Source organism: Dendrobates tinctorius, unplaced genomic scaffold (genome assembly GCF_039654945.1).
Source record: "Dendrobates tinctorius isolate UK_male_01 unplaced genomic scaffold, ASM3965494v1 ptg000098l, whole genome shotgun sequence".
Lineage (NCBI taxonomy): Eukaryota > Metazoa > Chordata > Amphibia > Anura > Dendrobatidae > Dendrobates > Dendrobates tinctorius.
The window spans coordinates 27,652,341-27,667,899 of record NW_027361766.1 but is presented as its reverse complement, the minus strand read 5'-3'; the positions used below and the strand labels follow the sequence as shown (position 1 = coordinate 27,667,899).

The 15,559-nt window shown below is 39.7% G+C and overlaps 1 protein-coding gene across 3 annotated transcripts in view; it reads left to right on the top strand.

Moving 5' to 3' along the window:
• The window catches only part of LOC141099132 (polymeric immunoglobulin receptor-like), a 158,042-nt gene that overhangs the window by 82,723 nt on the left and 59,760 nt on the right, over positions 1-15,559 (top strand). For 2 of the 3 annotated variants that reach the window (XM_073587262.1, XM_073587263.1), the window contains exons 2-7: positions 418-522; positions 4,389-4,733; positions 5,613-5,945; positions 9,082-9,408; positions 9,508-9,819; positions 10,008-10,110. In XM_073587262.1, the coding sequence (XP_073443363.1) occupies positions 468-522; positions 4,389-4,733; positions 5,613-5,945; positions 9,082-9,408; positions 9,508-9,819; positions 10,008-10,110 (1,475 nt within the window). In that variant the 5' untranslated portion in view covers positions 418-467. The remainder of the gene's footprint in view (positions 1-417; positions 523-4,388; positions 4,734-5,612; positions 5,946-9,081; positions 9,409-9,507; positions 9,820-10,007; positions 10,111-15,559) is intronic. The other variant, XM_073587264.1, reaches the window with a different exon arrangement.

Below are 15,559 nucleotides of genomic sequence, written 5' to 3'. Positions count from 1 at the left end.
CTAGAATTCCATGGAACCATATTTCTATGGTTACTTTTCCAAGAATAGCAGTCTCAGTATAAAAATGACATTAGTTCTAAGAATGAATAGTACATGATGACAACGTGTAAATCTGCCACTATTGCCCAAAGTTGACTTAAGAAGTGGTCTACTAGGAGGCTGGCTCAAACAATACGTAGAGTACACGGTGCAACTAAAAATCTGTTGCAGGAAATCTTGATCAGGAATCGAGGATAGTTTTATCAAAGATGTCATCTTTGGAGAGGTTTTAATGTGTACTAAATGTACAAAAACAGATTTCCCGTAAACAAAATTAATTAAATTGAAGATGTGTATTGCATGTGCCTTTTATTTTTCACTGCTAACTCATTACTATCTTGACATTGACTATAAACAATTTCTTTATTTTTACTACAGATTTAATTACGGTAGAAGGTGAGGAAGGAACACCTATTTTCTGGAACACAATGACACCTGCAATGTTTTTGTTTGGCATCGCTTGTGCCATAATCCAAAATGTTGGTAAGTCATCCAAAATAACCAAGTCAAATGAAAGTTCAGCCTACACATTACAACACTTCTAAGAGCTACTTTGCCAAGCTTGGCATACGTAAATGTATCATTGGCAGAGGTACTGGAGACTGTACCACAATGCTTTCAATAGTGCCAAATCATTCAAACTACATATAAATAACAAACCTTTTGTAAAAAGTGTTAAGTATAGCAATCCTTCACAAGTCAAGAGTGTGATTTGTCAGGATAAATTTGCTGATGATTTGTCACTTTGCACAAGGCCACTCTGTGTTGTTTTCTTTTCCCTTTCTTCTTTCTTTTTCAAGACAGTCTCCTAATCTACCATTTTAGTCCGCCATGTTAAAAAGGTTGTCCACTACTTTTACATTGATGACCTATCCTTAGGCCACACCAAACGCTGGCCGATCATCTGTTATCGGTGCCAGAAGCGGCCGCTGGCTAAAATACTAACTTGCCAAGCTGCTCCGTCTTCTGGTAGAGGCTGAGGCTTGGTACTGCACATCTGCCACAGACACCGAGACACCGGTAGCAGCTGATAGGCGGGGGTGCTGGGTGTCATCCTATCTAAGGATAGGTCATCAGTGTAAATGAAGTAGACAACCTCTTTAAAGTTCTGATGGGTTACTGATCAATTAACCTGGGTGATTATAAGCTGGCCATTTAGCTGCCATAGCTGGCAGATGAAGAGTCGATCTTTCTCTTGTCCCATTGGCAAAATGTTGGTTCATTTTCAATGGCAGAGGAGAGAAAGCCACTGCCAGGCACCTGTCTTAGTAGTTTATCTTATCTAAAATGAAAAGATCATACATTTGAACTAAGATTGTTTGATTCTTATCAAGAGGCCTCCATACACATCAGACAATCATCCGACCCCCAGATATTGGTTGATACAGACAACTTTTATCTATTGAATATGGTGGCTTTAGGTTTATAAATAGCTTTAAAGGGTCAAAAATTATGTTTTCAATGACGCCCAATGTATAGGGGGGCATACAATTCAAAGAAGTTGGGAATGTGGGGGAGGACGGCTGAAAATTGTCAATTTAAGTGGTTAAAGCAGCAAGTTAAACTGCATTTTACATTGAAAAATTCACAATTATCTTCCGTATAAACATATTGTCAATCACCTGATGAACAAGTAAGTTGCTCGTTCATTAGGTGAACTGATCTTTCGCGCTGCACAAAATATCAGTGTTCTTGGCGGTCCATCAGTCTTTCCAAGCAGAATTTGCACTGCTAAGAACAATGGCAGATTAGCTATCTATGACAGATTGCTTAATACTGATCATCTGCAATGGTCTGCCAGTGTAAACAGGCTATTAAGTGAGCGCCGATAATTAAAAGGTCACTGACCGGCATTTATTTAGGGATTCCTGCCAGTCTATGTAAAATGGACCTTTTTATACTAATCCTGACACAAGTTAGCATGTACTGGAATTTTAGTTAGACTAGAGATCACATAGTCTGAACATGGGACAAGGCACGATGGTGGTCAAGAACTTTCCTATCTCTTATACAAACTTACAACAGGAACTTGGCACTCAATTTAATATGCAAAGTAAACATTTTTATTTACAGATGCTTTCCCAAGAGCAAAGTACATTTTAATCAATTGATCTTTAAATTCTAAGAATTTCCACAATTGGGTGTGTTTAAAAGAAAATGTTCGGCGCGCTGAGATAATCTTATAAATGTGCTATGTACTGTGTAAGGGTAAGTTCACACTAGGCGTTTTCTCAGTATTTTTTTCTGCAGCAAAACCTCATCTCTTGGCAGGAAAGAAGCTGAAGAAATAAAAGCATGTTTCCTTGTTTTCTCGGGTTTTTTTTGCGTTTTTTGCTTTTTTTTTCCCTGCGTTTTTGGCATGCTAGATTTGTCTCTTGTGCATGCTGATAAAGTTTATGGTTACAAAAAAAGTCAGTAGAATCAGGTTTTGGCACAAAAAATGTAGCAAAACATGATACCTGTGTTTTTGCTGCGGATTTTCAGCGTTTTTTTCAACACCCGTTTATGACACTGGGTGAAAACCACTGAAAAAAGCTGAAAGAAGTGACACACTGTATTGTTCAAAAAAAGTGCAAAGCACAAAATCCTGATGACAGAAAACCCAATATGTGAGATATCTGAAATCTCATAGACTTTGCTGGTACTGAAAAACACAGATGAAAATTTGCATTAAAGAACACTGCAAATATCACTAGTGTGAACATTGTTGAGTCTATTGGCTGTGTCTGACCATACGGGAACATGGTCGAAACATCCTATATTTCCTTGCAGGGGATGACGCAAAAGAGTATACAGACAGCATGAGATCACAGTTGATTTTTTCTGTGAGGAAAAACATTTCACTGCCTGTTTTTAAGCAAAGAGATTAATCTGTGATCTCGCGCTGTATTGTCTGTATCCTCTTTTCCTTTCCCCCCTGTCCAGGAGCTGTGGTACGACCAGACCATGTCCCTGTACGGTCAGACACAGCCATTACACAGTACAGCAGGGGCACATTTATAAGATTATCTCAGCACAGGGACATTTTTGAACACATCAAATTGTGAAACATATTATTATTCAAAGATCGATTGATTTATTTTAACTATACATTATTTCGAATAGCAATACAAAAACGGAACAGAGCAAGGAGGTTCACAGAGTATAATCCTAAAAATAAATTTTTATAAGAAAATTTAAAATGCAAAATTAATTTACAACACAGAGACTACTGAGCACAAAAGGGGAGCAAGGAAACTGACATATGAGAGTACAAACTAGCACATCAAAGGCGAATCAGCCTTAAAAATGATCCTGAGTCAGGTAATGGATAAGTGCATACAATGGAGTCCGACAGTGGATGTGTAAATTAGCCCTACCAGTGACCTAACACATGGTGACCGAACTTATCAGTCCCAATAGTGGCCGGCAATAAGGAAATCTAAGCTGGAGTAGTACAGAACATGTGACGGAAAGCTATGTTGTAAAACATCGTAAAGATGCTATAAAAGCTGTAGTACTTCACTGGCACAAAATGTCAGTCAAGATGCTCCCTGTCGCCCCCAACGCACGTTTCGTTTAGAACTTCATCATGAGGCAGGATTATACTCTGTGAGCCTCCTTGATTTGTTCCTTTTGTGTTGTTATGTCACTGATGAGTTTTGCTTATCCTAGTTTATTTGTATTTGGGCATCTGTGTAATATTATTTCTAATAGGTCTCACTCTGGATTTTTGCTTACAAACACTGACCAAAAAAAACTGATGTGTGAATGAGGCCTAAAGCAGAATACCCCTTTAAGAGTAGTCAACAATTTTTTTCTACGTAATCTGAAAGCACCATGACATAGGGGCAAAGACCCCGATTCCTGTGATGTGTCACTCGCTGTGTTGGGTTTTGCTATTTCAATACAATCAGTGTTTTATCAGCAGGAGACAATGATTTCAGGACAAGCTGCCTTGTGCCTCTTAGTCCTACCATACTTCCATCACTGATTAGAAGTTTTCTCTGAATATACAATGTACACAGAAGCATGCAAATCAGATGAGTGGGTGTGGTTATACACAGTTCAACAACTGAACTTTGCTAGATCTGCTACTGAGAAAACTGTGAGTCTATCATAACTGCAGCACCCAGTAAAGTAAGTGGTACCTCACTGGAATCAGAGTCTCTGCCCCTATTTCATTTTGCTGTCAGATTACATAGTACAACCTGCTGACATATTCTCTTTAACATATATTATGTGTTGATTCTCTATTGAAGCTATTAATAAGTGGTTGTGCAGTAGCGGACAACCTTTTAAAGAAACTTCTCCTGCATTCTAAATGTAATGAAATGTAACCCAATGTTGACATATTCTCTTAACTACAGAGTCTGATAAATTTGCCTGCCCAAAACATGTGACCGGAAATTCAGAAGGGTTAGTATCCATCAAGTGTGAATACTCACAAATTACCAAGGCCAATATGTATACCCGCAAGTATTTTTGTAAAGAAGGAGGAAGAAGAGGAAGGTGTCAAAATGTTATCGCATCTACCAATGGCTACAAACATCCAAACTATGAAGACCGTGTTATAATCGAAGACAATACCAAAGAAGGCGCAGTTATCATTACATATTCAGACTTGAGAAAAACTGATGAAGGCGCGTACATTGTTGGCTTGGGTACAGATGCAAACGGATTAAAAGATGTGGTCACTTTAACCATTACTGAAGGTAATTATCACAAAATGAATGCACAAGTGGTCTTATAAAATCCCTCCAGTTATCACTTCTAAGTTCTATGGCAATACACCTCAAATAGTAATACCCCTCAAATAGTTGTCAGAAAATTGTTTCTTCGGCCAATGGCTACATCCTGATTCCTCCGTACATATAAAAGCTCAGCTGAGCGTTCATATGTTTCCTATGGCAAAGGCAGACACAGAGAGAAGAACATAATATGGATTTTTTGTAGTCCAATAATTCATAGTATTTTTAGGGAGAACTGATTAAAAACCTTTCTCTTGAAGGAAATCACATACAGAATGTAGACACAGCTCATTTTGTAAGTTGACATACAGTATACATTGAATGATATTCAGCTGGCTTCTGGTTTACATAGAGTTAAACACCACATTACTTGTAGCATGGATTATGTTGTTTGCTCTTTTCATTTCATTTATATAGGAAAGACAATCTGTCTATTGTTTAAACATATCAGTGACATTGTTAACTCGTTAATATCGGGCAAGGTGAGCCCTTCCAAAAGAATGAAGCTGAAAGGTAGACGACACAGATTAGATATTAGAAAAAACTTTTTGACAGTGATGGTGATCAATGAGTGTAACAGGCTGCCATGAAAGGTGGTGAGTTCTCCTTAAATGGAAGTCTTCAAACACAGTGTGGACAAACATCTCCCTGAGATGGTTTAGTAAATCCTGTTTTGAGCAAGGGGTTGGACAAGATGGCCCTGGAGGTCCTGTCCAACTCTAGCATTCTATGAAGACAACTCAAACACTCAGTGTGCATATATCATTAGAGGCTTTTACGTTGATCAATGGAGTTATGCCTTAATATATTGTATTTTAACCACTTTGAGCAATTCATTCACAGACTCGGTTATTCCAAATGAGGCAAAACTGGTCTACGGTCAACTGAGGGGAGCAGCAAACTTCCATTGTGAATTTGGAGATGAATATGCCAAAAAGAGGCAATATTTTTGCAAAACAGGAAAGCTTGGCTGCCAGAATATTATAGACAGCACACTGGCAATTGATCCTGCATACTATGGAAGAATTATTCTGCAAGCAGATGAAAAGAGGCCAGGAAGTTTCACAGTAAAAATAATACAATTGCGAATGGAAGATTCTGGGAGTTATTCGTGTGGTGTGGGTAATTTTGGAGGAGATGGAGAAACTATTGAATTTGATTTGAGAATCAATGAAGGTGAGTAAAAAATACTGACCTACACTGTTCGACAACAAAACCATATAAATGTCTAATATTATCTCTAATATAGACTATTATAAAAGTACCACGTATGAGTATGTAAAGTCGTGGGCCAGGCTGGGGGGTGGTCCCTCTGTATACCGCGCAAAGACGTCACAGACAAAAGATGGAGGCAGGTTTCGGGTACAACAGGTCCAAGTTTATTCCCCACCATCCAACTGACGGCCTCAGCAGTACTCAGTAATACCTTCACGGCCTTCCGTTTCCAGGCCTCGCTACACACACTGTACTTTTTTCACCAGGGACATAAACACACGTACCGTCCCTTTTTCCCTTAGTGACGATCCTGTCAGCGCAGTCACTGTGGCTGCCTTAGGCCCGTACACCATCAGCACTTTTACTGGTCAGTTATCGTCTTCAATACGGTATGCTTTTCCCCGGGGCCTCATCTGTACTGCGGTACTTCACGTCAGGACCACCCCCCTGACGTCCTCTCTCCTCAGTCCCCTGGTTTGGCTCTCCTCACAGCACACAAACCTCACAGACTTCTGGTCTCTTGAGCACCTCCCGGGGACTGGAACTTTCTGGAACCCTCCTGTCAAATTTATAACTTTCCTGGTTCCCTGTAACTCCGCCCCCCATGACCAACGGTTTCTAAAGTCCTAAGCTGCTGTTAAGTCCTGAAATTACACTCCTCCCTGCCGTCTAGTGGTCAACCCAAGGTACTGCACGTCATCTACACTTTCCTAGCTGTTTCCCCACTGTCATAACTGCTATCTGCCTAAACTGTGCAAACCCTCCTTTCTTCTTACTTATAAGTCCGTCCGTCAGGTCACCTTCCCTACAAATACCCATCACCAACCCAGATATGACAGTCATACAGGCACATATAAGCAATAGAAAAAACAATCTTCAAAAAAACCCAAATGGTAATTTCAAGTATAAGTGAAGTAATACTATAATAATGGAATGCTTGTTTTTTCATGTCTGAATAATAATGGCCATCCCTTCAAAAAGTGTTATTAGAAGACTATTAACAAAAATATTATACTTCAAAGAAGTGCTCAGGTCTGTGTTTTTTTGAAGACCTCTTTTTCTACTGCTACCACATATGCTGGCTGGCTACCTGTGGTAGCTCCCTACAGATGGCCCCCAGAGACACCTACACCTCCCAAAAAATAACATTAGAATGACTGATTAGAATGACGGGTTATATACAGTACATATATAAGTGTGTGTGTGTGTGTGTAAGTAAGTGTGTGTATATATAGTGTGTATATATATATATATATATGTGTGTGTGTGTGTGTGTGTGTGTGTATTATCCAACACCAAACCTCAACTTTAGCAGAACAGCATAATACATATCTCAGCTACTACAGAACCTCATTATACAACTTAGCTGCTGCAGAACATCATAATGCACACCTCAGTTGCTCCAGAACATCATAATACATAACTCAGCTAACTCAGCTCCTGAAGAACCCCATAATACACCTCAGCTCCTGTAGAACATCATAATACATCTTAGCTGTTATCATTGCAATAAATTGATAGAATGGCTTTATTTCCACATTGAACCATTACACTGCGATCTGGAGACAACAGTGTGTAATGTATGACACTGAGGCTTCAAATGTTATTTTGTCACTATAAGGAACCTGACATCTCCTGCATGACACCCCGAGCAGCAGGAATCAGATGTTGGCTCTGTTATTGCAGTTGTGTATGTTTGTGTCTGATGCTATCAGGTTTCTGATAAAACATCTATTTATATAATTTCCTTGTAATGTTTTAATTTTCTGTTCTGTCCAGATGTCACCGTATCCCAGAATTCCAAGCAGAGGAAGTTCACCAACTGCCATATTGCGACACCCAAGTGATGGGTGTCTCAATATGGAAACTGCTGCTGGTGCCAACCTATTGCACGGTACCACCAGCGTAACACTGTTGCACCACACACACACACTCAATACGCCGTACGCACCATTCACACACTCACTCACACACTCACACTCACACACTCACTGTCATGCCGCCTATCACGCCGCTCTCATCAGGGGGCGAGACCCCACCCCCGACATCACCACCTCTATTGTGCTTCTTAGCACACCTTCTCCCTGCCTTGCTACCTAGACTGACAGATGTCCCCTGTGTTTGTAATTTTATAACTTGACACTGACATGGTGAGTCCTAAAGGTATGTAATATGCTCTCTGTTTCGTTCTACTTGTTGATTCTTGCGGTCATCACGTGATCGCTCACATATGCATTGCAGACTTCTGGTCATGTGATGACTGATGGTCCTCCTGATTCTCTCAATTGAAATTTGAACAAAGTGAGAAACAGTAAAAACACTAAAAAGACCACTAAAACATAGAAACAAATGCTCAGAAGGAGTCTGTGACTGGGCACAATTACCAGGAAACAATGTGCACCATTGTGCCCACAGATTAGGTCTAGTTCATATTTCCCTTGTGCTCTGGGCTGAGCACTGCATCAGGGTTTCTGATGAAATCTCCCAAAAATTGTATTCACCCCTGAAGAAGGCATTCAGTTTGTTGCAGACATAATTACTTTTGACTAAGTCTGCCATGTGTTCTCATGGTGTTCACATTCTTTACATGGGCACCAAGGCATGGAAGACCAATATTTTTATGTCTGCCTAAATAGACAAGCAACAACAGAACAAAGGTCAAACAGGTTCCACAGTTACTCCATCTGCTTTACGTCTGAGGGAGCTTTGTCAGGCCTGTGTTCTCATGGTGTCCATAGCTTTATTTGTTCAGAATAGCATGTTAGACCATGATTTTGTGCCTGCCTAAAATGATTGGGTCCTTGGGAAAAGAGGCCAAATAGAGTCCAAAGTTACTCTGATTTCCCAATTATACTAAATTGTTCTGTCTTGCCTCTGACAGAGGTTTTGTCAAAAACCATTTTTGGAGATTTAGATGGAAATGCCATTGCAGTGCTCAGTGTAGAGCCCAGGATAAATGTGGACCTAGCTTAAAATTTTCATTATTGAATTTCACCTTTTAATGATTGTCCATAACCACAAAAACAATAAAGAAGCACACCATTTGGTCCATAATTACTACTAACTGGGATATGATATTGGTGTTTGTCTTCAACAGAGACTGATATACCACAAGGATCTAGATTACTGTCGACAAGATTGGGTGGATCAATATCTGCTCTGTGTAACTATGATTCTAAAAAGGATTACACTCTTAAGTTTTGGTGTAAGTTGGATGGTTCAGTCTGTACTCCACTCATAAATACAGATGGCTATGTGAAGGATGATTTTGAAGGAAAACTTGCCATTCATGATGATCCCATAAATGGCACTATGCAGGTCCTTATGAACCAAATAACTAAAGAAGATGAAGGTTGGTACTGGTGTGTGGTGACAGATGGAAAACACGATCAAACTTCAACTGTGCAAATCAAGATTTCTGAAGGTACAAAACTAATACCTAATATCAATAAATATGACTTTTCATTATCTCTTCTATATTTTGACAGCTGTTTTATTCATTCAATCATTATTGTTTTTTTAGGAAGTCTTGAAGGACTGACTGGTGGTCAAATAATAAATGTAAAGGCTGGGGAAACTATTAAGATCCCATGCGCCTATCCATGTCGATTTAACACCCACCAAAAATATTGGTGCAAATTAAGTGGCATTAATTGCAAGGAAGTAATATCTCATGTTGATGATGATGAACGTGGTCTTAGTGTGTCATGTGAGACCCGGGAACTAGTCCTCACCATTGAAACAATATCCCAAAAAGACAGCGGTTGGTATTGGTGTGGAGTCAAAAAAGATGGAAAATATGGAAAGACTATAGCAGTGCGAGTTATAGTTGAAGGTGAGTTTTTGCACCGAATAGCCAAATGTCAAGCACATTGGGACATTTACAATTGCAGCAAAGAATTACACAATGTGTGTATTTTCAGTTTCTGTAGCCAAACCAGCTAAAAGCACAAAACATGTTTTTGTTAGACTGTATGCTTTTAAAATATAAGAATTATTAAAAAAAATTTCTTGTTAAATTAGAAGCAATCCAAGATGATCCCGACATTGAAGCAGCTAGAGATGTTCCTAATTCTGACACTGGGCGACGTGCAAATTTACCCAATGAGAAGATATCCCCTACCAGGTTAATATTCAATAATATTTATGTAGGTAATTATTCACTTAAGTCAGGGGTGGGGAACTTCAGGCCCGCAGACCATTTACTGCCCTCGATTACCTTTTGTTTAGGCCACCGGGTAGATTCCCAAAGACCACAGTGCTTGGGCTGGCAGCTGTATTCTGATGACCGACCGCCGGTTAATTTTTCTTGCTCCATGATCATGCACACTCAGTGTCTACTACTGCACTCTGAGGAGCGTGCAATGAATGATTACGTCCTGACACCAGTGACACCATCAGGACGTACTCTGTGTGCGGCATTAGCATGCAATCTGTACGACCCCAGAAGGATGATCTAAATATACAAATGGCCCTTTGCAGAAAAAAAGGTTTCCCACCCCTGACTTAAGTTGTTACATAGAATCGATTTAATAATAATAATAATCTTTATTTATATAGCGCCAACATATTCCGCAGCGCTTTACAGTTGAACAGTTTCAAATCGATTTCTATATTAGTAGCTATGTAACAATTTAAATTTTTTTGCTTTGTATCATTTTGTATTTACTTCTTTTCTTCAATATATACCGAAAGGCTTTATTAAAAAAAACCTATCCACACAAGGAAAAGAATCTCCATTCTAAGAAAGGGGAATCATGCAAATTGTTCCTTTATGTTCTTTGTACTAAGGAAGTACCCAGTCATTACTTATAACTTGCATAAAGCTGTTTCAGGATTATCAGGTTCCACAAGTGCACTCCCCCTAAAAAAAATAGAATTTTTTTTCTACCCTCATTAGTTACTTAGATGAAGCATATATGATAAGCCTAAATTACAATGTTTATAGTCACAATGATGCCAAGGCTAGGTATCTGTATAAGGACTCCAGGGCACTGCTGGTAAATTTATAAGAGGCATGGAACCCCTGTGCACCCTTTCTAAAAATGTGTTTTCCATTTTATATTATTTATATACCAAAGGCTTACACTAGTGAAAAATAACAAAGTTGCTCATACTCCTCAAATACTGCCCTGATCTATGTTCACAGGCTGCAGTGGTGACATAGTAAACAGAATACAAGTGATCACATTAGGTCAGGGGTCCCCAACCTGTAGCTCGGGAGCCACATGTGGCTTGCGTCCCCATGAATTGTGGCTTGTGGCTGTCTGCCAGCTTGGTGCATTAGGCGCAGGTCTAGCAAACAGGTATGAAGAGAACATCTCAAAATGGTGAATTTTGTGAGTAGCCTCGCACAGAAGTGCAGATCTGGATGCCCATTTACTGGTCTTAGGGGTTTAGAGGTGTTTTACGTATAGTATGCGGGAGGATGGTACTACCTGTTAGAGGAAGTGCTGAAAGCTGGATGTGACAGTGTGCTGGGAGTCCTTGATGGGAGAATACTGAATGGGGGTATTGTGGGAACAACCCCTGGATCTCAGCATACGTCTTTGGAGTGATTTCTGTGGAAAAGCTTTGATTATCATTATACATGTAATGGGGGCTTTGGCTGACACTACTTTGAAGGGGGTGGGAGCTGGATGTGGCGAGCGAGCTGAATGTGGCTCTCAAGGTCAGAAAGGTTGGGGACCACTGCATTAGGTAATCACTGGGCTCAGCTGATAGTGCGGTCTACCTTAGCACGACTGCTGAGCTCAGTAATTGACTGCAACAGTAGTGTGTGCTGCAGTCATGAAGTCACCGTTGTATCCGGTAAACATAGACAGCAGTAAAAGGTGAAAAGAATTTCCGGTCACAGAGAGGACGATTAACTCTGATTCTATTATTTTTCCCTAGCGAAAGCCTGTGGGTATAGAAAAAAAAATGAAATGAAAAATCCCTTCAGGTAACACATTTAATAAAAACATGCTGGACGCACATAATACAATAGCAGTAAACACATGACACACTATTAGGCACACATCTGACAGGAAATTGCATATGTCCCACAATCACAGCGCATGCATCACACAAGCATAACGCAGACGTTACACAAGCACAGTGCTCACATCATACCAGCCACAAAAGGACAGGACACATGCTGAACATGTACAGTACATCAGACAAGCACAAAGACACACAGTATATACATTTTGTCACAGGTAAATAAGAGCTGCATAAAGTGGGCTCAGCAGATGAGCCTGCTTCGTACCACCCATATATTCATTGTGTTACTTAGCCAACATCTGCCTGAAACTTCTGAAACAGAAGCTTCCTCTGATCAAAGCAGTTTAGTCATTTATATGCAACTATCAGTCACTTACAAAGGATTATAATGGCAGCAAGGGGAATGTTGAAGGCCACTGTGTCTGCCATCATAGTCTGCCTGCGAAGCTTAGACATACAGGTGCTTCTTACAAAATAAGAATATGATCAAAAAGTTAATTTATTTCAGTTCTTCAATACAAAAAGTGAAACTCATATATTATATACAGTCATTACACACAGTGATCTATTTTAAGTGTTTATTTCTATTAATGTTGATGATTATGGCTTACAGCAAATGAAAACCCAAAAGTCATTATCTCAGTAAATTGGAAAAATTAACAAAAAAAACACCTGCAAAGGCTTCCTAAGCATTTAAAAAGGTCCCTTAGTCTGTTGCAGTAGGCTCCAAAATCATGGGGAAGACTGCAGACTCGACAGATGCCCAGAAGGCAGTCATTGACACATTCCACAAAGAGGATAAGGAACAAAAGGTCAGTGCTAAAGAAGCTGGCTGTTCACTGAATGCTGTGTACAAGCATATAAATTGAAAGTTGAGTGGAAGGAAAATGTGTGGTAGAAAAAGGTGCACAAGCAACCGGGATAACCGCAGCCTTGAAAGGATTATTAAGAAAAGGCCATTCAAAAAATTGGAGGAGATTCACAAGGAGTGGACTGCTGCTGGAGTCATTGCTTCAAGAGACACCACAGACAGATGTATCCAGGACATGGGCTACAAGTGTCGCATTCCTTGTGTCAAGTCACTCATGACCAATAGACAATGCCAGAAGCGTCTTACCTGGGCCAAGGAAAAAAAGAATTGGACTGCAGCTCAGTGGTCCAAAAGAACTGGACAGTTGCTCAGTGGTCCAAGGTGTTTTTTTTTTAGATAAAAGTAAATTTTGAATCAGTGATGGTTTGGGGAGCCTTGTCATCTGCTGGTGTAGGTCCACTGTGTTTTATCAAGACCAGAGTCAGAGCAGCCATCTACCAGGAAATTTTAGAGCACTTCATGCTTCCCTCTGCCGACAAGCTTTTTGGAGATGGAAATTTCATTCTCTAGCAGGACTTGGCACCTGTCCACACTGCCAAAAGTATCAATACCTGGTTTAAAAACAACAGTATCACTGTGCTTGATTGGCCAGCAAACTCGCCTGACCTTAACCCCATAGAGAATCTATGGGGTACTGTCAAGAGGAAGATGAGAGACACCAGACCCAACAATGCAGATGAGCTGAAGGCTGCTATCAAAGCAATCTGGGACTTCATTAACACCTTAGCAGTGCCATAGGCTTATCGCCTCCTTGCCACACTGTATTGATGCAGTAAATGATGCAAAAGGAGCCCCGACCAAGTATTGAGTGCATTTACAGAACATACATTCCAGTAGGCCAAAATTTCGGATTTTAAAATCATTTTTCAAGCTGGTGTTATAAAGTATTCTCTAATTTACTGAGATAATGACTTTTGGGTTTTCATTGGCTGTAAGCCATAATCATCAACATTAACAGAAATAAATACTTCAAAGAGATCACTCTGTTTGTATTGACTCTATAAAATATATGAGTTTCACTTCTTGTATTGAAGGACTGAAAAAAATTAATTTTTGATGATATTGTAATTTAGTGAGAGGCACTTGTAATATATATATACAGTCATATGTAAAAGTTTGGGCACCCCTATTAATGTTAACCTTTTTTCTTTATAACAATTTTGGTTTTTGCAACAGCTATTTCAGGTTCATATATCTAATAACTGATGGACTCAGTTATATTTCTGGATTCAAATGAGGTTTATTGTACTAACAGAAAATGTGCAATCTGCATTTAAACAAAATTTGACCGGTGCAAAAATATGGGCACCTCAACATAAAAGTGACATTAATATTTCGTAGATCCTCCTTTTACAAAAATAACAGCCTCTAGTCGCTTCCTGTAGCTATTAATGAGTTCCTGGATCCTGGATGAAGGTATTTGTGACCATTCCTGTTTACAAAACAATTCCAGTTCAGTTAAGTTTGATGGTCGCCGAGCATGGACAGCCCGCTTCAAATCATCCCACAAATGTTCAATGATATTCAGGTCTGGGGACTGGGATGGCCATTCCAGAACATTGTAATTGTTCCTCTGCATGAATGTAGAGTAGATTTGGAGCAGTGTTTTGGATCATTGTCTTGCTGAAATATCCATCCCCTGTGCAACTTCAACTTCGTCACTGATTCTTGCACATTATTGTCAAGAATCTGCTGATACTGAGTTGAATCCATGCGACCCTCAACTTTAACAAGATTCCCGGTGCCGGCATTGGCCACACAGCCCCAAAGCATGATGGAACCTCCACCAAATTTTACTGTGGGTAGCAAGTGTTTTTCTTGGAATGCTGTGTTTTTTAGCCTCCATGCATAACACCTTTTTGCATGACCAAACAACTCAATCTTTGTTTCATCAGTCCACCGGACCTTCTTCCAAAATATAACTGGCTTGTCCAAATGTGCTTTTGCATACCTCAGGCGACTCTGTTTGTGGCGTGCTTGCAGAAACAGCTTCTTTCGCATCACTCTCCCATACAGCTTCTCCTTGTGCAAAGTGCGCTGTATTGTTGACCGATGCACAGTGACACCATCTGCAGCAAGATGATGCTGCAGGTCTTTGGAGGTGGTCTGTGGATTGTCCTTGACTGTTCTCACCATTCTTCTTCTCTGCCTTTCTGATATTTTTCTTGGCCTGCCACTTCTGGGCTTAACAAGAACTGTACCTGTGTTCTTCCATTTCCTTACTATGTTCCTCACAGTGGAAACTGACAGGTTAAATCTCTGAGACAACTTTTTGTATCCTTCCCCTGAAAAGCTATGTTGAATAATCTTTGTTTTCAGATCATTTGAGAGTTGTTTTGAGGAGCCCATGATGCCACTCTTCATAGGAGAATCAAATAGGAGAACTACTTGCAAGTGGCCACCTTAAATACCTTTTCTCATGATTTGATACACCTGGCTATGAAGTTCAAAGCTCAATGAGGATACAAAACCAATTTAGTGCTTCAGGAAGTCAGTAAAAAGTAGTTAGGAGTGCTCAAATCAAGAAAATGATAAGGGTGCCCATACTTTTGCACCGGTCAAATTTTGTTTAAATGCAGATTGCACATTTTCTGTTAGTACAATAAACCTCATTTAAATCCAGAAATATAACTGAGTCCATCAGTTATTAGATATATGAAACTGAAATAGCTGTTGCAAAAACCAAAATTGTTATAAAGAAAAAAGGTTAACATTAATA